We start from the raw sequence: 25785 nt of genomic DNA, 5'->3' as shown, positions 1-25785 counted from the left end.
AACCCATATACGCGGTATAGTCTACAGCTGTGGGCCTCGTATCCTGGATGAAATCCTACCTGTGAGCTCACCTGTCTATGTACGCCGCACGGACTACGGCCCAGTCGGTATGATGCGAAGTAGGTCTCCGCCGACGATCAATCTGCTCGACAGGATCTGGCACATGCTGAGAGAGCGTAAACTGTCGTAGCACACGGTCAGGGACATACATCTCCACGATCTCCCAACAAATTAATGGAACCCTGGCTCTCCACAAGTCGGGACTATCTCGGCAGATGGGTGCAAGAGAATGCATATCGTGCACCGGTGAACCACCTTTCTCCGCCATCAACCGGGTCCGAAGATACTTCGTAGACAGTCCCCAGATTTTCTCTTTTGAGTGCTTCAAGATAATGAGGTAAGATCTCATATGATTTATCCCAACCCCCGAATATTTTTATCATCGCCTTCCTCCTAGCATTCCAACACTTGTGATATGATACATCCAAGTTGGTGGCTTTATGCACTAAAAGACGGATATCTTTCGGCCTTAGATCAAGATCCTCCCTCAGATGCGGTAAAATCAATCGATATATAAAAGAAGAGGACGCATTCTTGTTATTCATCTCTAATCGAGGATTGCTACAAGTGTGGAGTCCATTGTATGCCGTGATTTTGAATTGCCCGCCTACTCTTACACCCTGAGCGTGAATTAAGCTTCCACGGACACCTCACATTGCCGTCATGGTGTCCACTATTATCTTCGACATCGTCATCTTTGCGATAGAAACAAACCACATTATAGCTTGTAGTATTATTTTTGGTTGGCCTGAACTTCACATTTTTTTGTAATGGAATACGTGCGAATAACATGGATCAATTTCTCCTTACTCTCGTAAAGATCTTCCTTTATGAATGAGAAGTCCTCGGCCTGTGTATCAACACCGCTATTAGTGCTAATAGGAACACTTTCCATCACGGAGTTATCAATCCATTCATCTCCTTGAAGTTCATCGGGCGGCGTATCCTCTAAGACGACATACTCATTATTAACATAACATCCATCGATGTGTTGGTTTTCCCCGTCATCACGATCTATCAATGTCATGTTATTAATTTGTAATCCCTCTTCTTCTTCATCATTCTCGGATTCGACACTTGCATTATCTTCTTGAATTCCCGTGTTAGTATCGAAAGCATTCGAAGTGCCCACGAACGAAGGACCGCTCATGTATTGTGATTGTGTCCAACATTCATCTTGTTGAGGAGATAAAAAGCCTACAGAATCAACTTCAGGATCCTCCAACATGCGGGAATACATTCCTTCGTAGTTCAACGATTTGCCCAAATCTCTCTGATGTTTTTCAATGAACAATTCGACCGAACGCTTCTCGTCGTGTAAGACATGAATGAGACCCATATCGTAGTCACTTGATATTTGAATGCCACTTGTTCTGTTCTCCACAACAGGATAATTGCAAACCACACTGAGGTGATACTCACGTGAGTTAGTTAATGTAAGTTTGTGTAATTCATTAACCAACTCATCGAAAGTACACGATTTTGTTATGAACAACGGTCTCGTCGTGCCTCCTTCATAAACGGGCATATTATTTTCGAGGTAATTAATCTTCCCATCATAAGAACAGAGAATTACGATTCAATCGTTCATCGTTACCTCTGAAGAGTGAAAAATTCAAGATCAATATTACACGAAAAGCAAAATAAATATTGATTGTTACTAATTTTTACATTTTGGTAGTAACCCTAATTTCCACATTAATTCACAATTTCACCTCTAAATGCACAAAATTATTTAATTTTTCTTCACAAAATTCGTAAATAATCCACAATTAACTAAATGCACAAAATTATTTAATTTTTCTTCACAAAATTCGTAAATAATCCACAATTAAATTCTAAATGCGAAAATTTGTCCTTCGTAAATAATTCACAATTAAATTCTAAAATCTAATATATGTCATACATATATATTAACACTATTTTTCGCATTTATTGATAATTTCCCCTCTAATTTCACAAAATTATAGATAATTTCCACACTAATTCCACAAAATTATTAATAATTTCCACACTAATTCTTCACAAATTTCACAAAATTAATGATACTTTCCCCTCTAATTTTCACATTTATTGATAATTTCCCCTCTAATTTTCACATTTCTTCACAAAATTCGTTACTCATAAAACTCCACGGGAGTTCAACTCCCGTGGAGTTATAGGCCGCATTTCCCAGAGAGCGCTCTCTGGGAAATGCGGCCTATAACTCCACGGGAGTTGAACTCCCGTGGAGTTTTATGAGTAAATTAAACTTCACGGGAGTTCAACTCCCGTGAAGTTTAAAAATACATTAAACTTCACGGGAGTTGAATTCCCGTGAAGTTTTGAAAAAATTTTAACAAAAACCGACCTGTTTTCAGCGCTAGGCTGAAAACATGTTGGTTTTTATAAATTTTTTAGAAATAGGTCGTTTTTTGCAAATAAAAACTAAAAGGGTCTGTTTTGAAAATTTGTCCTTTTTTTTTTTGCTGTTTCTCCCTTTTCTCCTCCGCTTCTCGCGATCTCGGAATGCTTCCCTCCTCCACTCCTCTTTCACTCGCACGATTCAAACCCTAATTCTCCCAATTCTAGCATCTCATAAACCCCAGCATCGCCGCGATGGCGTTGATGGCGGTGCTGGAGTCCGATCTGCGAGCTCTGTCCTCTGAAGCGAGAAGACGATATCCAGCGGTGAAGGACGCCGCGGAGCATGCAATCTTAAAGGTCGATGTCGATTTCTCGCACTCAGATCTGTGTTATGATCTTCTCTACTTGTTCCGTTTCGTTGAACATTGAAATTTGATTGAAATCTCGAAAGTTTGGGTTCTAGTGGTTGGATTTAGTTGTTCTTTGTCAAATTATGGCGATTTTTGAAAAAATTGCTTGAGTTTTTGAATGTTAGGCCGTAATGCTTTATTTCAGTTGGATTGGAGCTTAGATGTAGTTATTTAGCAAATATCATTTATTCAGTTGCATTTGAAAACTGAGACCTTGAACTATAAGATCTACTTCTTCATCTCCTTTACAGTGAAGTTTTGCTCAGTGTGATTAAATTAAATTTCTTTGGACTATTTGTTTGAAACCGGAATTTGGGCTAATTTTAGTTGCAACTGAGTGTCTTATTTTAGTTGCATTGACACCTTCTCCTCAACACACACATAAACATTGCTTAATAAACTCATGCAAGTTGTTTCTAGAGTTTATTTGGAATATCGAGAAATTTAGGGTCCAGTTGATGTGGAGTCGATCTTGATAGTGGTAAAAATTACATTGATTGCAGGAATATGAATTGCTTTCACCTTAAAATTTAAGCTCAACACTTTTCTAGTTGTGATGGAGACAGGAAGTCTAGCTCTTTTGACTTCAAGTCTTGCCCTTTTTGGCAGTTTTGATTGGAATCTTGAAACTTAGGCTCTAATGCTTCATTTGATTTTTGATGGGCGATGACAGTTTTGAACAATCTTTGTAAACTTGGGGAACTTTGTTTGAGTTTTGAAACTTCGGCTTCCTAGTTAGTCTGATATGGATTCAAATAGCATTGTTTGACAAGGACTATCCATAACTTGTAGCTGCCCAAAATCAAATGCTGATACAAATCAGATATGAGGGAAACAAATGAGAGTTAAAGTTATACAATAGCTCTTTTGAATATAATAAAATTTCTCAAATAAGAGTCAATCAATGTGCTGAGTACCACTAAAAACCTAAAATTTGATGTCCAGATAACAAAATCCGGTTTTACATACACTAATCTATGATTGATACAATTTTAATCTTTTGATCAACACTAAAAACCTAAAATTTGGTGTCCAGATGACAAAATCTGGTTTTACATACACTAATCTATGACTGATACAATTTTAATCTTTTGATCAACACAAATATCGGAATAGAATATTTTACCTATATTCATATTCATCCCCATACCCCCACAAATTAAAAAAATAAAAAAGATATCCTTGTACCTTAATGAACACTTACAATCTTGAACCTAATTGGCTACCCTTCCAGATACAGATGTTAGTATATCTATTATATCCTTCTGTATCCTTATGGACCACAAGTCATTTTTGTTATTTGACCAAATTTTGGTTTTTGGATCTTCAAATGCAAGCCTACCTAGCCTACCTATTCATTTAGCAAGATAGTCTTCTTTGTTGTTCAAAAAAAAAACTTGATGAATGTAGTACCTTTCTTTGGTAACTTTGCATGCCATCGTTGGGGTGATTTAAAACATTAACTCAGTGACCCTTTTGGGTTTTTGTAAGTGTTTTGACATTGTTAGAGCTTTATTGTTATAATTGGGATTTAAGTTTATTGTTACATGCAGCTTCGCTCTCTTTCGACTCCCAGTGAAATTGCTCATAATGAGGATGTCGTACGAATATTCCTAATGGCGTGTGATGTAAAATCAATTAAGCTGAGTGTTATTGGTCTATCTTGTCTGCAAAAGCTCATATCACATGATGCCGTTGCTCAATCTGCTCTTAAAGAAATACTTTTCACTCTGAAAGATGTAAGTTTTCACTCATATTCTTTGTTGCTTATTTCCTTTCTTTAGGTTTACTGGACACAAGCCCACATAATATATATATATAATACCATATATATATATATATATATATATATATATATGAGATTAATGGGTGTCCTTGTCATAGGAGGGGATTTCCTCCTATGACGCCTTTAAAATCACATGATTGAGCGACATTGTAGATGATCCGTTCCGTTGAACTTGATCTACATATTCTAAAACCCCAACACACCAAGTTTGGGGTGAACCCGTCGTCGTTTGACCCTTCATCCACTCGTATCAATTTTAACGGTTTTGAATGAATAGAACTTTTCACATGGCTCGATGGAGGGTCAAACGACGACGGATTCACCCCAAACTTGGTGTGTTGGGATTTTAGAATATGTAGATCAAGTTCAACGGAGCGGATCATCCACAATGTCGCTCAATCATGTGATTTTAGAGGCGTCATAGGAGGAAATCCCCTCCTATGACAAGGATACCCATTAATCTCTCTATATATATAATATATATAAAATATATGTAATATATATAACATTATATATATATATATATATATATATATATATATATATATATATATATATATATATACAGCGCCTTTCTCATGCGAATCAATTCGTACGCATTGGAACGATTTTGGGCGATTTTGGGTTTTTTCGCAAAAAAACTCCGCTAATTGACTTCGAACTCGTGACCGTACTTGGGATTGAAAGAGGGGGCTTTTTTGCAAAATGTCACCGAAAGCATCTCTCTTAAATCCCTCTCGTGACCACTCTCGTTATCCCCAAAATAAAATCCCCAAAATCAAATCCCCATCACCGACTTCCCCCAAATCCATCCCCGTCACCGCCGACCGCGACCCCATCACCGCTGGCCGCGACATCCCAATCTTCGACCGCAACTCCGACGGACTCATCTCCCCCTCGTTGTCGCCCCCCCAACTCCTCCACGACACCACCGTCGCCTGAGAACTCCGGACAACTCCGCCGCTGCGATTTGTATCAATCAACGAATGAGAGACTGGAGTCCGATCGAAGCGGAACCGGAGGTGAGCGAATGAGAGAAGATGAGAGGAGAAGGAGCATATATTTTGTGCGTTGAGGAGAGAGAATGAGAGAAGCGATACAATAATTTTGTTATTAGAGATTAAATATTATTATTACCTTAATTGATCCAAAAATATCTTAATAGTTGGAAAAATCTTTTTCAGCGAGATATTTTAACTAGACCGGTACGTATCTAAGATCCCTTAAATAAACCCCAAATTTTAGAAGACAGTTTCTTTTTTAACACAATTTTATTGAGAGGTACAGGTAAGATTTGATTGGGTTATAAAAGAAGAAACATAGATGAAGATGATTGTACACGTTTCAAAAAAATTTAAGTTTGTTTCCTATTGTAATGATTGTTGTTGATTGTTTCAAATGTAATCATCAGTGTCATGAGATTTGTGAACAGATTTGGATTGTGGAGTTGTAGATTGTTGACTGTTTCAAATGTAATCATCAGTGCAAACCAGTTCGCGAGTTTCTCCATCTCCCCTCCACCACCGTCACCCCTGTCCACCTCATCTCCGCCTCGCCGCTCAACCACGACAGCCGCCAGCCCTCACCCCCCGAGCTTCGTCGTTGCCCACCTCCAGCTCCTCGAGCTTCGCCCAGCCCAACATCCGACCGCCGAGCTCCTCCATCGAGCTCCGACGCCATCACTCTTCAAGCTTTTATCTTTTTTTTCGCTTTTATATCAGCATTAATTGATTCTTGATGTGTATAAATTTTCTTGTACTACTCATTAACCAATCATTCTTTCCCCTCTACGTACCAACTTTGTTTAATTTTGAGATCTCATGGTGATTCTAACAGAGCTTGTACTGATTCATGAGGAAGAATCCATATTAGAAAATAATTTGTTCTAGTTCATGATTTTATTAGATTATAATTCTTATTGGAAATTGTTGCTGACCTTGGATTGCAAATGCAGGAAGCAGCAGAGGTTGCAAATACAGGAATCAGATTATAATTTTTGTCAGATTTTTTTGTACTTTAGTCACCAAATATCTAAAAAAATCCACTCAATACATATAAATACTTCAAAAGAACACCATAAGCGAGCGGATGCATTCACTTGGTAACATTTAACAATTTGTCCATCAGTTGAATCATAATAGATTTTCATACAAAAGTCTAGACAAAGGAGCAGCTACTAGTTCTGAATGAATACATAAATGTCATCTCTCTTTGCTTTGCCTGTGCTCTCTTCATATTGGCATACCCTTGGGGAATATCTGATCCTTAATCCACATGTAAATGGGCACCAGGACATAGTAGGTTGCGGCGTTGGTACCCAAAATGAAACGCAAGAGGAAGGAAAATGGATTGACATGCTTCTTCACATCCTCAACTTTTGACCCATCTGCGCAGAGATGACACAAATCAAACTCAATAAATCCAGATTAAACATGCAAGAATTTGATACTCGCAACTGTGATTAAAAAGAGGATTTTAAAGCTACAAAGATGTCGAACTAGATTAGACCACCTAGGAACTGCAAGTGTAGGTAATCTGAAGGAGTGGAATGATATGAAGTTGAAGCGAATCCTTGTTGACTACTTCTTGCGCAAGTGTGACATTGTTTTTGCCACTAAACTGGCAGAAACTTACAATATACAGGTAAGCTTTTTACCTTTTGCCACTAAACTGGCAGAACTTACAATATACAGGTAAGCTTTTTACCTTTAGGAATTTCTAAGACAAGAGTGGAAGACATCTAGTATGAATTTGATGCTTAATATCAATATGGCCAAAGATTTTCTATGAGTTGCTTCATTTACATAATGCAAATATGATTTTAACATAACTCACTTCTTTTATAGCACCATCAAAAAGATTTTTCTTCATTGAATTCAACTGAGGTGGATATAAAATGCTAATAACAATGTTGTCATAGATGCGGTAGTTTCACGAGGTTTTTTTTTTCCATCTCTTGAGGTTGTGTCTGCCATGGTAAATTAGGAACAGATCTTAATCTGGTGATTGTCTTCATTCTACAGCTTTCGAAAAGGAGAGTTTGCTGATAGAAGCTTTGAGATTTCCTATAGGTGTAACTGAGTATGAAATGGTTTCACTAGATAAAACACTAGTAAGCGCTCTTCTTATTTTCTTTGACGTGATTCTACAATAAGCACACCACCATACCTGTTTGTTCTAATAACTAATTTGATCACTTTTGCGTATTATCCAATTATCATAAACTTTCTTGCTGTATTATAATCAGCCTTGTTATCAATTGCTTAAGGTAACAAGAACCGGAAAGAAAGAACAGAGAATCAAACAAAACAAAACAATAAATGCTTAAGGCAGCGTTTACTTCACCTTATTACTAGGATTAGGATTAAGACTCCTGGGATTAGACATTAATGAAAAATAATGAAAAATAATGAAAAATAATGAAAAATGAACACCAATTGAAAGAGTACACAAAAGCCAAATTGTCTAACCTGAATATCTCCGGGGCCGTTGGTGGCGAGATCTCACTGAGGAGGCGCTGCAGATCGGTGGTGAAGGTGAGCGGAGCTCGGAGTGATGTCGTCGGAGCTCGACGGAGGAGCTCGGCGGTCGGATGTTGGGCTGGGCGAAGCTCGAGGTGCTAGAGGTGGGCAACGGCGAAGCTCGGGGGGTGAGGGCTGGCGGCTGTCGTGGTTGAGCGGCGAGGCGGAGATGAGGTGGACAGGGGTGACGGTGGTGGAGGGGAGATGGAGAAACTCGCGAAGCTGTTTGGGACCGGATCTGCTTGATGGCCGGAGAGGGGGCGCGACTGGGATCATGCGACGAGCGACACGTGAAGGGATTGCCAGGAAGGGGGGATTGATTCGGCTTGGGGAGATTCAGATGGGAAGGGAGGATGGGAGGAGTTGGGGTTGGGCTTGGCGGAGGGGAGGATCGTGGAGAGACTTTGGGCTGGCCGTCGAATTGAGAGTTACAGGATGGGAATTTCTTTTTGGGGAGAGTTTTGGGGGGATGATGCAGATGTGGAGGGGAGGATGGAGGAGTTGGGGTTGGGGTGTGGGGAGGGGAGAATCGTGGAGAGACTTTGGGTTTGGGGAAGTTAGCAGATGGGAATTTCTTTTTGGAGAAGCGCTAGCACATGGGTTTTTTTTTCAATAAGCCCAGTTGACTACAACGCAGGCGGCTTCTCCATGTTTTGGGCATAAATGCGTACGTATTTATGCGTACTCGAAATGGACTCTATGTATATATATGTATATATGTTACATATATATATATATATATAGTACATGTGTATACATACATACATACATATATATATTAGATATATATATATATATATATATATATATATATATATATATATATATGATATATATATATAATTACATACATACATACACACAACCCACATATATATATATATATATATATATATATATACATAGATATTTACATATCTATATGTATGTACATATCTATATATATATATATATATATATATATATATATATATATATATATATGTATAATATATATATATATATATGTATATAGATATCTATATGTATATATGTATATAATATGTGTGTGTGTTGTGTAATATATATATATATATATATATATATTATATATATATATATATATATATATATATATATATATATGATAGAGAGAGAGAGAAGAGAGAGAGAGAGAGAGAGAAATGGAGCAACTTGGTACGCAAGTTGCTGACAGCAACTTGGTACCAAGTTGCTCCAAGCAACTTGGTAGTGATGTGGCATAATATTGTCCCTACATCACACCCTCGAAGATAAAACCTCAACCACCCTTCACCAACTCCAATGTAGATATAGGGACAAGATTAGGCCACATCACTACCAGTTGCTTGGAGCAACTTGTACCAAGTTTCTCTATTTTTCTCACACACACACACACATATATATATATATATTATATATATATATATATATATATGTATATATATGTATATACATACATACATATATATACATATATGAGAAATATGGATAACCTTGGTACCAAGTTTCTCCAATTGAACTTGTAGTGAGGTGGCAAATCTGCCCCTACATCATGCCTGCGAGAAAGAGCCTCAATCACTAATTCACCTACTTTTAAAAAGAGGTCCATCTCGAGGATGATGTAGAGGGTTTTGGCCACGCTCACTACCAAGTTCAATGGAGAAACTCTATGGTCCAAGTTCTCATATTTCGTCTCTCTCTCATCTGCTTCTCTCTCTATATATATTATATTATATAATTTATATATATATATATATAAAGGTTCCTAAAAGGTGGCCACCTTAGATCTAATCTAAGGTCGCACCTCTTAATGCATAGATTAAGCTATTCTAATGAATGACCCAGTCCATTCATCATGATCTAATATATCAAAACATCTATGAAACAAAAATCATGATGTTTCCATACTTCTAACACATATTTTTATTGTCTCTTTAGTTGTATTGTCATAAAATGGTTACTTTTTTTAATTGTTTGATGCATGAGTAAATATAACCCAATATGTCTAATTTTTTGTTTGTATACCCTTCAAAATATATAGATCGAAATGAAAAGAGTGGATCAAGTAAATTGATTGTATATAACGTAGTTTTGAAGGTGCCACTTAGATTGAATCCAAGGTGGCACCTATATATATATATATATATATATACATATACATATATACACACACATGCACGCGCGCGCGCACACATATGTATGTATGTATGTATGTGTATATATATCTATCACAAAGCTAGAATAAACTTAAGTCGACAAAGATTCACCTACCAACTTTTTTATCTGTTACATTTTCTTTAAGATTCATTTTAATGTGTGTCATAGACAAACACGAATATCAAAGATTAGGATTTTGAAAATTCTATTAATTAGGATATTTCTTAGTAGTTAAAATAGGATCACAATGTAATATCCAGAAAGGTGAAGGGTAATATGACTATGGAAAGGATGTGTGTGTGAAAACAGGAGATGAGCTGACACCAGAAGAGATTTCCTGTGCTGTCGCCATATGGCAGTTTGCGATTTACCAAAATTATTTTGGATCTTTAAAGGAAATAGTTAGGAACAATTACAATTTATATGTTAAAAGCAAAGAAAAGGAGGGGAAATGTGTAAATGTTTCCACAAATCCAGCATTCCTTCTTTCTCCTCCGCCATTCTCACCTCAAATTGCTTATTTAACCCAGTCCGACAACGCGAGTTTTTCATTTTGAACCTGAGAATGCCACTCCTCTTTTTTTTTGAGCTAGATCGGTTTGCTAGTAACGAGAAGGTCTAGTTGGAGAACCCATTGTTCGTTGGATTTTTCTTCTTAGGGGTTCTGGGTTTCTAGAAAGAAATCGGGATGGAGAAAATTCAACAAACCCAAAAATACACTCCTTTAACAGACCCAAAGACAAAATCAACAATTAGTTTGCATAATATTCTCTAACTCTTTTGCATCTCACAAAAAATACAATATTTGATAGATTTAAGAACTTCATCTCTCTTGGCGATCAATCCCACGAATGAATCAAACCCACTGATGAGTTCAAATTTTCTAAATCAGCTCCTTAGCAAGGCAAAGGGTGTTGCCATTTTTTCAGAGGATCTTGACTACAAAATTTGAGATTTTTGGTGCATCGAGAGGCAGGAAACTGGGAGTGAACTGGGGAAGATAATATGTAGGACTTTTGCACATAAGTCTATTTCTTTTAATAATCGAAGTACCATATTTAACAATCTTTAAATATCTTTTAAAACCCCACTATAATATTCAATGAATATAAGATTGTCACGTGGTGACAACGCAAGTAATTTCCTGCACTGTCAGCTCACCTCTCATTTGCTCATATATATAGATATGTGTTGGTGTGTAGGTATATAGATAGAGAGAGAGTGTGTGTAAAGCTAGAATAAACTTAAGTGGATAGGAGCATTTGTCTACCAACTTTTTTTATCAATTCATTATGCATTGAGATTCATATTACGCATCAAGACTATCTTTAAGATTTGTGCCTTGATGTGTATCAAATGCTAGCACAAATTTCAATGCAAAATCAATGGATACAAAAGTTAGTGCACGAAGGGTTCCTATCCACTTAAGTTTACAAGATCTTTGATATAAACTTAAGCGAATAAGAGCTCTTGATATAAACTTAAGTGGATAGAAGCCATTTGTGTACTAACTTTTTTTATCCATTAATTTTGCATTGAGATTTGTTCTAGCATTTGATACGAAGCATGAAATGAGTATGCTTGGTACCAAGCATAAAATATGTGCTTGATAGTGATGTTACTACTTCTCATCCACACATTTAAAGTGGTCCACTCGAAAATGGTTCCCACTTGATTACTCACTTATTGAATGAGTGGATGAGAGATGGTCACCTCACTATCAAGGATACTCATATTCCCCCCTCTCTTCCTCTATATATACACACACACATATACATACATATGTATATATATATATATACATACATACATACAAGCATACATATGAGGAATATGAGTATGCTTAGTAGTGACATGGCCACTTCTCATCCATTTATTTAAGGGGTATGAACCAAGAGGGACCATTTTAAATGGACATCTATGAATGTGTGGATGAGAAACATACACGTCACTACCAAGCACCAAATTTGTGCTTGGTATCAAGTATTCTCATCTCTCTCTCTCTATGTATATATTTATATATATATTCAAGACTTATTAAGTTGTTAATAGTTTTTTTTACTGTAGAAAATACAGAGTTTTCTTTTGGAACATTTGTTCATGCCTTGACGGCTTGAACTATAAAGTTGGAGATGTAGCTCTGTAGTTCAGAGCTAAAGATATTTTTGTCCTGAGCGGCAGCGGAATAGTGAGCTAACAATAAAGAAGTGGTGGTGTAGGTCTAATTTTTTTCCTTGTGGTATATCGTAATAAAAAGGAATAAGCTATGTTGCATAGACACGGGTATAGGTACGAGTACGGATACGGGACACGACAAATTTGTAAAAAATAGGGTATGGGGACACATCTGTATATATATATAAAATAATTCACTTTAGATCAATATTAAATTACATACCTACTACATTTTCATGCAGATATTCATGCAGATCAATGGCTTTCAAGGGAATATCAGCTATATATATAACAATTATCTTTCATGTCTCAACCTTTTATTTTATTTTTAGGTTCTTTCATTGTATTCAAACTCATTCTCAATCTCCCAAATGAAACAAGCCCCTTTGAATTATGTCCTTTAAGAGGGAAAAAAAGAAAACAAATCAAACTTTTTTGAGGGTACCCATTGCTGCTGCTATTTTTACCAAAAAATAACAATTTAATGAGGTATCATGGTTAAATAACCCCACTTTATCCATGTGGCACATGATGCCATCTTCCACTTAAACAAATTTTAAAAATTAAGAAAAGGTGGTGAGATGTCAGAGAGAGAAGCGAGAGAGAGATAGAGAGAGTTACCGCCATGTGATGCATGGTGTCATGTTCCACTAAAGCAATAAAAAATTAAGAAAAGATGGGGAGAGAGAGAACAGAGAGCATCTTCTTCATCTCTTTGCTCAGCCTCAAACCTTAGAAATCCATGGCCAATTTTCTTGAAAAAAAGGAAAACTCATGGCTAGGGAAAATTTTCCGTGTCCACGCCGTTTGGGTGTGGATCCGTACCTGAAACGTGTCGGACACGGGTACGCCCCCCTACTGGCCATATCGGGGTATCTAGGGAATAAGAGTAGAAAGCAAAAAGAGGTATAAGGTATAAGAGGAGACACTTCGCACAAATCTCAAAGTTACAATTAAGCTTTTATAGGCTACAACATAAAAATTAAATTTTAACTGAATCAAAATTTTAAGTAGGACAACATTGATTGATATTTTAGAAACTGTAAGCATTAACATAGTATGAAAATATAGCGAGGGTCAATTATTCCTGTTAAAATCGTAACAAAGGTGATGGTCTTGTCGCGTGTTACAAGAGCTGTAACCAGTGGAGGTCCTTGTGTTTGTTGCGTTTCTTAAGTATTTACAGACGTAAGCTTGATTTTCTTTCAGAGTGGGTTACCCATAAAAGAAATAGCTAAAATTGTCCTGACTGGCATGGTTCTGAGACAATGTTGAATTAACTTTTTGATTACTGCATAGAGGAGCACTTGTTTCGTAATTATTGAAATTATGGGTCACAATAAACGTTTCCATTACATTACATATTTGACGGACAATTAGATTTTTCTCTTGTCTATCCATTCATCTCTTTTTCTCAGTTCTTCATCTCTGTGACCTTTTTGTATCTCATCCTTTTTTTTGTGAAATTGCTTGTTGTTTGTTCAAAGAATTGTGAGAAAACATTATGAGGTGATATGAGTGTATTCAATTTTCTAAACCACTGTATAATGAGATGTGATGTAACTGGGAGAACATAGGCAGAGAAGACACGGGATCATTTCTTTGATACCAAATTGTGTAAAACTAAGGTTTAGTTTTAAATAACTCACCATGATTAGGTTGGTCCTTGGTAGGATGATTTAAAAGTAGAGCTTGGAGTTTGACTATTCAGATTCCAATTTTGAAATCTCTCCACCCGCACCCTATCCTCCTCCCAACCCTTCCAAACCCTTCACCTCCAAACACACACACAAAAAAGGGGAAAAGTTTACAGGAAAAGAATATGATCTTCTATCTGTTGAATAAGTGAATGGGTAAGAAAACAGTTCAAGGTTGACTAAGCTGTTATTCTTCAGAAGATGCTATTTTTAGCGTTGTTAAGCAGTAAAGTAGATACTTGACAAATAAGAGGTTGAAAAGGTTTGTGTGGCAACTGGCTTAATGCTGTCAGATGTGCTGCACATTAGCCTGAGCACAGTTCAAGAAGCTAGGGAGGGGGAAAAGTAGAAGAAAGAACAGGATACAGAACAGAAAAGAGATAACAAGCTAACATAGTCGAAAGTCGACCTTTATACATTCATCATGACTTTCTTCTACAATTGTTAGCCTTTAGGTATTCTGTTTAGTGTTTGAACTGACAAGTCAAATACCGAAATTCGTGAACGTCATTTTGGAATTCAAATAATACAATAAGATGCTTCCTTTCTGGATATCATCAAACCTTACAAATTCGTGCTTGCTGAGAACTTATTAATCATTAAAAATCAGAACGATCCTTATTTGAAACAGACTCCAAGCCTTGATTCAAATTTCTGTTTTTTCTCCTTGATAGATTGTAAGTTTCTAGCTTAAAATTTGAACCAATCTCATTGCACCTTTTGCTGAAGACCCTCGTAAATTAATGAAATACAAGTTAAAAAAACACCTCTAGTTAGTAAAATACTCAAGGTAATCGCCCTTTTCTAGTTGCATCAGGGTAACAAGGTGGGATCATGGAAACAAGGTAACAAGACGTGTGTAGAAGATTTTATATATCGTTAATTGAGTCTATGAGAGTGGAATTTCTTTTGGTTCTTTTAGTCCACAAAGCCTTCTTTATTCCCCATATCAGGGTTCTGTTTCTCATCTAAGGAACCAAAATCTGATTGGGATAGCTAATTTTATTAAAGGATTTCATTCAAAGTATGAAGATAAAGTATATTTCTATAATGGAAGTTTAATTGAAATTGGATTAAATTGATGCCTTCCTGAAATGGGCTTTTCACTTGAATTCTGCAGTATAATCTGGCCAAAGTATTATAACCACCCCATGTTATGTGTCTTATGGCTATATACTTATACAACTATTACATTGACAGTAACTTGCAATTGTGACATTTGCAATAATTTACCTCCTTACTTCGTCTATAATATTTCTCTTTCATTTTGAAATCTAGTCAGGTAAACTATTGGATGACAAACTTGATAGCTTACCGTAGCTGTTTATTTCATGATGTTTACCTTTTTATCTGTGGTTGAATTTGGTGATTTATAGCTCTTGCTGGTGCTGTTTCTTTGTCTTTATCTTTTCCTATCTTTCTTTTCCTCTGAGAATTCATAGTTAATCCGTTCAGCCTCGAAACATTTGAATTGTATTCTCATAATAAGTACTCATAGCTACCCTGGCTTTCCATCTTCTTGTGTTTAGCATGCAGAAATGGCAGATGACACTGTGCAACTGAAGACCCTACAAACTATATTGATCATATTCCAGTCAGGTTTGCATCCTGAAAATGAGGTAAAAATGATGTCCTTTTTATATGTTCATCATTAACTTAACTGTAGATTAAAAAAAACTACTATGATTCTTTTTTGTCCAAGGGATGTTAATTAACAGTTAAATGTTGGTTTGTTTACATTTGTATTATTTATAATTTCATATGATGCTGATTATGTAGGCAGGGTGTTACAAATGGGTGTATATGTGCAATGTAGACGCGGATGAGCTATCTAAGGCTGTAAGGGTGTGTTTGGCAACTTCACAAAACTTGTTTTAGATGGTACAACCTTGGCAATTCCTTGTTTTTAGTTTGGCAAAAGTTGGGCCCAAATTGAACTAGTTTTTTCTAGTTCCAAATCTAGCCCCTAAACTAGTTCTTTTGTGGACCAACCCTTATATGATTCAACTTCGACTTAGTTACTAGTCTAGCGTAATTCTATTTTGAAGTTGCCAAACACACCATAAGACTCTTTGCCATTTTCATCTTAACATAAATCAAGTTGCAACTTGAAATTCCTTTCACTATATGCTGCACATGCAATGCGTTTGTTCAAGCAAACTAAACATAGGGAGAGATCGAAAGAAGACTATCTGGAAAAATGAGAATATATATTCTCCATTAATTGTGTAGAACATAAAAGTTTCTATCTTGAGTTCTGTAGTATATGAGGTACAAATATAATTGTGAGCATTGGCTTGGGTCCATGTAATAATATAACAGTAATTTATTGAAATTTTTTTATTAAAAATTAGGAATAAAGTTGTAATCTAAGCAATTTTGTGTTCCTTGTTTATCTACGGAGATGTGTTAGGCAAGCTGACATGAGCCCAACAATTTAATTGTCCATCACACTGAAGGGTTTGTATTATACCCAATGTTGTAATCAGCATTGTGTTAGTCCCGATCACTATGTTATCCTTAATAACTTACCAAATGCCATTTTTAGGGTATTTTTCGAGATAAATCAGCTCAAATCTGATATTTCGGCCAAAATGCCAAAATTCAAAAAATTTAGCTACCTATAGTTCTTATCAGGTTGAGCAGGCTTTAGTTTTTTCTCAAAAGGCCTGATAACCACTGCCAAATCTAGTCCTATCCTCTTCCCTTTCCCTATCCTAATAAGAAAAATAGAAAAATAAAAATAAAAATAAAAACAAAGCCATAGACAAAAACCCACACATCAATCTCCTTTCTTTCAAGTAGCCTGTTAACTTCTGGCAGTAACAGGCAATGACAGCGACTAATGCAGGCAGAAGCCAAAGGCATCACCTAAAGGTTTTTTATTATACCTAATGCTATAATTATCAGTTGACATGTCCAACATGTTGGCCAACGTGTTAGTTGAGCTCTAGCGCTATGATGTCATAAATAACAGACCGAATTCTATGATGTCATACATAACTAACCGAATGTCTTTTTTTTTTCCTTTTTTTCTTTCTATATGATAAATTTTCTTACTCTCTGCCAGAAGGATATGGCTCAAGCTCTTGGTATATCTTTGCGTCTGCTCGAAAGTGGTCGATCCTCTGATAGCGTGCACAAGTTAGTTGAATTTGAACCCCTCATATTTTATTACATTGATCAGTAATCGGGTAACTTCTAATTCCCTTATGTTGTGGTCTAGCACTGCTGCAGCTACCTTCCGACAAGCAGTTGCCTTGGTATTTGATAAAGTTGTTCTTGTGGAATCACTTCCCTGCAGCAAAGTTGCTTCAGGAAGTCTAGTTTCTCGAACTAGCTCTGTCAGTGATGATGTTAGCCGTAGTATCAGTCACTCGATGTACGTAATTTCCTGTCTGGATATTATGTATCTTTAAATGATTGCATGTATTGCAATGTGCATCTATCTGTAAAACTTTGATTTCATGCCTCCATCTTTACTTTAAGAGACAGACACGACGAGGTTGTTGACAGGTCACTGGTGACTGATGCTGTCTCTAGAGAGCCAATGCTACGCGAAGGTCTTAGCAGAGCAGGAAAACTTGGGCTTCTTCTGCTTGAAGACTTGACAGCACTTGCGGCAGGTGGATCTGTATGTGTTGAATGAAATCTAACATTTGATTTAGTAAACAATTTCATACATATATCTCTATATCTGCTGTATAAGTATGGTGGTTTTAATGTTACTTGTCAAACAATAGTCACATTCTGCTTGAGTTGACAAATGTGCAGTATAATGCAACAGCTATTTTTAAATGTTAACTTGTCAGACATGTTCTGTATACTAACATCAGTTGTTATTTTCTTCCCAGGCAACCTGGTTGCATATTCATTCACTTCAGCGAACATTTGCCCTTGATATACTAGAGTAAGTATTCTGCCTTTCTTTTGTATGGTATGTTATTTCTTCTCTACTACATCAACTATCATAAAACTTCCGTTCTTCATTAGTGTGTTGATCTTTAACAATTTTTGATATCTTTTCAATTATCTTGCTCAATGAGAGTTGTTCCGTACGTCTTGTCATGAAGCTAAAAAAATAAAAATAAAATAAAATAAAATAAAAATCATCTATTGTCCTGTTCTTCATATTGCTTATTTCATGCTATGTTGTGAATTAAGCAAAAAACCATAAATCTTGCTGACATCACCTTTCTGATAGGTGAGCTCCTATGCCATTTGCATCTTTCCTCATCCTATAAATTAGAACGTTGCCACACATCAAACTTAACATTGTTAGCATTGAACAGTAATTCATGTCAGCGGATTTTTGTGTAACATTCTCAACAATGACATCGTTTGTATACTTTTTTTTATTTAATTTCTTGCAAATTGCCTCCAAATCCTCATAGCATGTTTTTCACTTTTAATACTTGGTCATTGGAAAAACATGCGTATTTTCAGTCTATCCAAGTTTAATTTCCACATCATTTTTTGGTTTTTTTTCTGTTGTTTCTTTTTAATGAATGAAACATATGAGATTTCTTCCCTTACATGGAAACTTATAAAGGGAAACTCTCTAGTTTTTTCATATGCTTTTTCTCAATGAAAAAGATCGTCTGTTATACTTCACATTTGTATATTATAAATGGTATTTTCAAAATGCATGTTATGTTCTTAAGCATCAGATGATTCCAAAATACTTGATAATAAATGAGATCCTCTGCTATCTTTTGTGGTGATATTTACTTATCCTTTATGACAGCTCCTTTGAAATGATTGAGGTCAACGAAATAAATAGGGTAGTTTACATTTTGATGTTTTGCGATATGCCCATTTATTCATTTAGTGCATTTTGTTAATATTGATATTCAATGATTCCTGCATGATTGATGTGGAATTGACTTTGCGAATTTTTTTCCATTGTTTCCCCAGATAAAAACTGTGTCCTAATTAACATTTGTTAGATATACAGTTTTTTTTCTTCCAAATGTTGATTGTGGTAAGAATACCATGGTGAAAGTCTTATGCAATAAAACCAAATTGAGTCATGAAGATTTTTCATCTAATATTTTTCTGACTCATTCGGGCAGTTGTCTCTAAAACAATAATAAAACAGTTTTAGTTTATCTAATGTGGACAAAACTAAACATTCTATCAGCTAGTTGCCTTGTACGTTCATAAAAATTTACTGCTGAAATTAATAATTGCTTCCACATGAAAGTTGGTAGATCAATAGGATGGTAGCTACTGCCAATCATAAAAAGCAGAACATGTTTAGTAATGATTTGTCAAAGAATCATATAAAATATGCCTTCTCTTTGATTCAAGTAACTTTACTTGGTGTTGGTGAGACAGTTTTTAGATAAACTTATTTTTCAGATGCAGTCCCTTTGCCTGCATTTTTCTTTAACATGAACTTAAGAATGAATAAGGGATAGAGCACCTATCATGAAACAAGGTTGCATTGGTATATGGCTGGGTGATAGGGGTGTTAACAGAGCGGATACGGTTCGGATATGGCACTTACCATATCCACATCCGCTTTTTATAAACGGATACGGATACAGATACGAATTATCTTCGGTAAGAAAAAAACCTTAACCATATCTGCAATCATCGAAAACGGATACAGTTTGGATATTAGAGAATCGAATCAGATACGATCACTGATATGAAACAGATATTTGACAAACGGATATGATTCGGTTTTTGTACAAATGAGTTGAGCAGATATTAACATCAAATGATAAAAATATAATAAAATAATCACAAATATATAATATCATCAATTGTACCTAGAAATGCTATAAAGTATCTAAGCAGTTGATATAACCAACAAAGCAAAGCATCAAAAGAGCAATCTAGATATGTAATATCATCATTTCAAAACAACTTAATTCACATATAAACAGAATTACTTCAAACAAACACCAAACACAAACAAATAAAGCTACATAATTAGTTCTATAGAGTTTCAATCTAACACATCAAGCCAAAATTTAACTAGAATATGATACTTATAATCACAACTTGACAAAGCAAATGTATGTAAAACTAGAATTTCGATTCAACCTTATGGAACAACAAGGATGATGGATCAGCGAGGATGGGCGGTGGCGGACTAGGCGTGCTAGTCCTGCTTGTGGAGGAGTGCGTCGGAGAGGGGCAAAGGAGGAGGGAGAAGACGGTGGCGGAGGTCGAGCGACGAGGGGTCTGATGGCAGATCTGAAGGAGGAAGTCAGCGGAGGTCGAGCAAGATGGGGGGGTCTTGTCGGGCGAAGAGGAGGCGGGGGAGGGGAAGGTGGGAGCGAGAGGGAAGGTCGAGCGAGAGGGGAGGAGTGACAGCAAAGAGGAGGAGGTGGGTGCCGGAGATGGAGGGTGAAAATCGACATCTCGGTGGAGCGGGTGTCGGAGTGGGGAATGACAACAGATGTTGAGGGAGGGAGTGATAGCAGAGGTTGAGAAGTTAGAAATTGAGGAATGGAGTCGGTAAAGCTAGGGTTTTTTATCTAGATATTTGGGTTTTGGGTTGGTTAGCGGTTATGGGTTTGGATATATAAATGGATCTCAATTTTTATGTTAATTGAATTGCGGATATCCGTGTTGGGGAACACCCGAGGCTACGCTAAACCCCTAAAATAGCAGAAACACTATAGAAAAAAGTACATCAAGATTTAACGAGGTTTGACAAACTTGCCTACGTCCTCAGAAGCCACACAATTAATTTCTTATTAATCTAAGAAATTACAATGCAAGAGCAGATCTCAAACTTGAGATCTCTCAATAAATGCAATACCAACACACTGTAGCTACAGTGTTAATTTCCTCTATTAAATATCAATTCTCTCTCTCTCTCTCTCTTAAATTCTCTTTTATTCCCCCCTAAAATCGCGTGAGAGCTAGAAAAAAGAAAAAGAGGAGCCGCCACCGCTTGGGTGAAAATCGCGAGGAGGAGAAGCAGCGGGGGCTAGGGCACAGGGTTTCCCTTTTATAGGGAAACCCTAGCTGAGCTGTCGACAGGCTGTGAGGAGCTCGTCTGCGCGGAGCCGCCTCGCCCGCGGATTACCTCGAGCTCCCCTGCAACGCCCCCAAGCTCGCTTGCGGAGCGGCGTCACCTCAAGCTCGCCTGACGCAAGCCTTGAGCCCGCCCTCGCCTGCAGTCCTCCTCGACCTCGCCTAAACTTCAATCTCGAGCTCGCCTGACGATCTTCTCAAGCTCGTCTTGAGCTCATCGTCGACCTCGCCTGCTCGACTTCGGATCTCGTCCTCGCCCGCGCCACGCTTGAGCTCGCCTGATTTTCGTCGACGTCGCCTGAGCTCGCCTTGACTTCGAGCTCGTCGCTTGCAGGTTTGGTCTACACCTAAACCAACAATCTGTATCCGAATTCGCAACCGAATCCTACACTCATATCCGTATCTGAATAAAAAACCAAAACTGGATCCGTATCTGAAACTGTATCCGTCCGGTTGAAACTGTATCCGTCCGGTTTTAAAAATATCTTACCATATCTGCATCCGTTCGGATACAGATGCGGATCGTTTAGGATAAAACCGAACCGTTTGGCACCCCTACTAGGTGATATTTATTAGTATTTGCCATTTCGTTTCCTATTAATTTTTTGATCACTTTTTGATCTTTCTGTCTGTTTTTATTTGCTTATTGCAGGTTCATTCTGTCCAATTATGTTACTGTCTTCCAAACTCTTGTTTCTTATCAGCAGGTTCATTTCTCTTATGTGTGTGTGTATTCTTTGTTTATATATTGACATGTCAGTTTTGCAGCTCTCCAATTTGTGCTTACTAACTTTGTGCTTGCTTTGTGCTTGCTTTGTGCTCAATAGATTTTGCGTCACCAAATTTGTTCCCTTCTGATGACTTCACTTCGGACCAATATTGAGGTATATGTCAATTTTATGGGTACATTTTGAGTTCTGTCCTTTTCTTTGGTGGGAAAGTTTTTCAACTTTGTTCTTCTTTGCATAATTTTGTTGCTTATGCGCTCTGCAGCTTGAAGGTGAATCCGCGGAACCCACCTTCCGCCGCCTGGTTCTCCGTTCAGTTTCACATGTTATCAGGTTCTATAGCTTGTTCCTGGTCACTGAAAGTGAGGTATTTTGTGACCTATCATTCTTATGTGAAGTATAAAGTGGAGTGCTTTTAGACTTTGAGTTCTATGTGATTGTAGTATGCCTCTGGAATTGACGGAAATTCTATTAAACAATTAATAAGACCCACATTGCTTTAAGGATCAGTTTGTTGGGCAAATGAGAAACAACATGTGCAAAAATTGAGTGTATAAAAAATGTGAATGTTATAATGGACGAGTGAATATGCACTAAGATAGGATGAGTGTACTTGTAGAAAGTTAGAGGTTGACCTCTTTGTGGATAAAATGAGAGAATCATTTGAGAATTGAGATGGTTTGTCATGTGCAACAGGAGCTGTCAAATGCACCCATTAGGAAAAGTGTGAGATTATAATTAATGGAGAAAGACGAACTAGAAGTAGCCTAAGAGAACTTTCTTTATAGACTTTTAAGAAGGATATGATAATGGTGAACTTAGTGGAGGAGATAACCCTCAACAGAAATGAGTGGAAGAGTAGGATTCAAGTAGCCGGCCCCAAAAAATTGGGATAAAGACTTGTGTTGTTGTCCTGGTGTACGGTATGCCTGTGAAGCATATCATGCATTCTCTTTTTCAGATGCCTGATTCATCTGAAATAGTCAACACTTAATGTTAACATCACTATGCCTTGGTACCTAAGTATTTTTACCAATTTTATGATTTTGCTAGAGATGCTAAATCTGGCAAACTACTATTATGTTTATCAATAATTACAAACTTCATTATTAATCTAAGTTTTGCCAATTGATAACGATGACAAGGGTTAGTATTATTTCAAGAAGGAACAATTCAACGTGCTATTGTAGCTATTGATAATATATTCTCTTTTTTCCAAACTATTGGAGAAAAATCTCAGGTTTTATTAATCTGCTTTTATTTACTTAGATGGATATATTATCAACAGATACAATAGCATGTTCATTTACCATTCACTATGGCTTAGTTCTTCATTTCAGGAGAGAAGCTTGTTTCCTGTTCCCGTGTTCATTGAATTATGGTGATGACTACATCTAGTCCGAAGTATTGGTTGTTTAGCATTAACTTGAACCTTCACCTGGACTGGACATCTTGCAACTTGGTTCATTAATATCATCTCCAATAACCATTTTACCCAAAAATTTAAGCTATTGATTTTGGCGAGCCAATAATCTTGTACTAAGCAAACTCAAGATTGTTCTTCATAAGTGTAAGTTACCTATTCCTACCTGGGACAGTCTCATTCACTTATTAGTAAATGGGTGCACAAAAACATCGCTGTATCTTTTATCTCATTGTACTATATGGCATATGAATCCTAGTTCCGTTATAAAACCTGGTTTACAATTTCAACTATATTCACTTATGTATCTAATTATTCTCTCTTCACGTGCCTTCACCGACAGTGTAGCCCTAGTAGCAGCAATAACAAAGCTTTTCTTCTCTACTTGTTGGGGTTCTATTCTAAGCCTTATTTCAACTACATGTTTATGTGTATTAGCGACCTATCTCTTGCCAACTTTTTCTTTGCTCGAGTGGAATGCTGTTTTTTGAACACGTCTTTTATCCCTGTTCCCTGCGGCATATGAATCATGTGCTATAATTCAGCTATATGCACTCAATTTTCACCTATGTTTCTCGATCACCATCCTCGAGTTGCGGTCAATAATATTATTCGTCAAATACAAGGCACCAAAATTACTTTTGGATCCACCAGTTGAAGTGTGTCTATAAAGGCCCTTATAAAGGAGTAGCAGCACATAGTATTTGAAGGGAAGACTACATTTCTTTTAATGACAAGGATTTCATTAGACCACTCAGTACATCGGAAAAGGTTTATGGAGAGACATTAACCTGTAACATCTAGGTCGCAATTCCCTAAACGTTCTCATTTTACCTTGTTTACTAGACTCTCTCCTAGTCTTGGCAATCTGGATGGTTGTTCCGAAGTTGCATGAGCTTTATCTGTACGATTTAAAGGTTAAGTCTATCTACCTACAAACTAGCCTTTGATATTTCACAGCACGTTCTTTTCTTCTTTGCAGTTTCCATGGCCATGTTTTTTGGTCACCAAGTCACAGAATATTGTTACCGGCTAACAGATGAATGCTAACATTCCCATGGTTTATTGGGGGGAAAAAGAAAAAGAAAAATCTTCTTCAATTCCCTCCTTATGGTTTCATCACCAACTGCAAAACTGATTCAAGCCGTTATATGGATATAGAAACTTCATTAGTTCTTTATTTTAGCTTTCTCAGTTTTGGCTCCTGCTCCCTATGGATGTAGAACCTTAATTAATTTTTTGATAGAAAGGCTCTGACAGATTGTGATGACCAACTTATGACATCAGTTCTATGGCTTACATTTGTAAGGATGTTTGTTCTGTTGCCAGTCATTTGCGGTTGTAGTGCGTCATTAGTTTAAATTTCTAACTGTGGCCTCGTTTAAGTTTTTAGTGCAAGCTGTAAATCCTTTTGGGTCCTATAGTAGATTGAGCGGCCACAAGTACTGCAAGAAGCCTACTTGTTTATTCATCACAAAATTATGATTCTTAGGATGGTCAACTATATTTCTTTCAAATGTCAAACTAAGCGGAACTGATACTCGTATTTCTAATAATTTTCTGATGTGTCCTAAATTCTATTAATATTCTCTTATTTTTGGACTCTTGATTTTTCTCTGATGTACTCCGGCACTTGTCAGGTATGGGAAACATTTTTCATTCTTTATTTAAATTATAGTATTTTAAAATGGAAAAATCTATAAACGTCTATGGCTGTGATTAAACAAGTAGTAACTTAAGCAAGAAAAATACAAAAAATTTGAATCTTGAAACATTAATGATAACATATGAAAGAAATACCTTCTTCGTGAACCGTTTAGAATAGTTAATGCTTTATTAAAGTATATTTTTGTTGGTGTTTTGTCTTGCTTTCCTTTTTGAAAATTTACTGTGACAACATCTTCATGTCAATGTGTATTTAGCTTCTTTTTGCCTTGCTGTAACATAACTATCCTTGTCCTAGATTTTGTAAAATTTAAAACATCTTGCATGTCTGTCTTTCCCATTCCATGTCTGTCTTTCCCATTCCCCTTCTTATGACAGTTTTACATAGCCCATTGCTTGTTTTTTTCACTTGAATAGCTTCTGAAGTGCTACATTCTGGTTTTTCATACCTGAATTTATTACTTCTGCAGGTGTTTCTTAATGTTTTGGTAAATGTTACTCGTTTTGATTTGCCATTATGGCATCGGATACTAGTTCTTGAAGTATTAAGAGTAAGTTTCAGAAGCTTGAATGATGGCATCCATTTTTCGTTGATATATCTACATCCTTTTTAATATTCTAATCCTTAGTGGTTGTGATATATCATTTACCACTTCCTCTACAGGGTTTCTGTGTAGAAGCCAGAACACTGCGTCTACTTTTTCAGAATTTTGACATGTAAGGTTCTAGACTTCACGATCGTCCTGCCTAGTCTGGAGCGGTCTACTCTTTTTCGTAATAACTGAGATACCTAAATCTTTTGCATTATAAAATTTAAT

General features: G+C 36.6%; 1 protein-coding gene across 6 annotated transcripts in view; it reads left to right on the top strand.

The window, feature by feature from the left end:
* Positions 2525-25785, top strand: part of LOC109848774 (protein MON2 homolog) — a 53775-nt gene continuing 30514 nt past the window's right edge. For 2 of the 6 annotated variants that reach the window (XM_020418440.1, XM_020418438.1), the window contains exons 1-12: positions 2525-2763; positions 4370-4555; positions 15682-15771; positions 17223-17296; positions 17379-17534; positions 17669-17786; positions 18007-18062; positions 21804-21858; positions 21979-22035; positions 22145-22246; positions 25438-25518; positions 25632-25684. In XM_020418440.1, the coding sequence (XP_020274029.1) occupies positions 2659-2763; positions 4370-4555; positions 15682-15771; positions 17223-17296; positions 17379-17534; positions 17669-17786; positions 18007-18062; positions 21804-21858; positions 21979-22035; positions 22145-22246; positions 25438-25518; positions 25632-25684 (1133 nt within the window). In that variant the 5' untranslated portion in view covers positions 2525-2658. Of the gene's footprint in view, positions 2764-4369; positions 4556-15681; positions 15772-17222; positions 17297-17378; positions 17535-17641; positions 17787-18006; positions 18063-21803; positions 21859-21978; positions 22036-22144; positions 22247-25437; positions 25519-25631; positions 25685-25785 lie in introns of all 6 variants that reach the window. The other 4 variants (XM_020418439.1, XM_020418436.1, XM_020418437.1 and 1 more) reach the window with 3 other exon arrangements.

This window comes from Asparagus officinalis, chromosome 7 (assembly GCF_001876935.1).
Source record: "Asparagus officinalis chromosome 7, Aspof.V1, whole genome shotgun sequence".
NCBI classification, from domain to species: domain Eukaryota; kingdom Viridiplantae; phylum Streptophyta; class Magnoliopsida; order Asparagales; family Asparagaceae; genus Asparagus; species Asparagus officinalis.
This window is presented reverse-complemented; position numbering and strand designations above follow the sequence as displayed.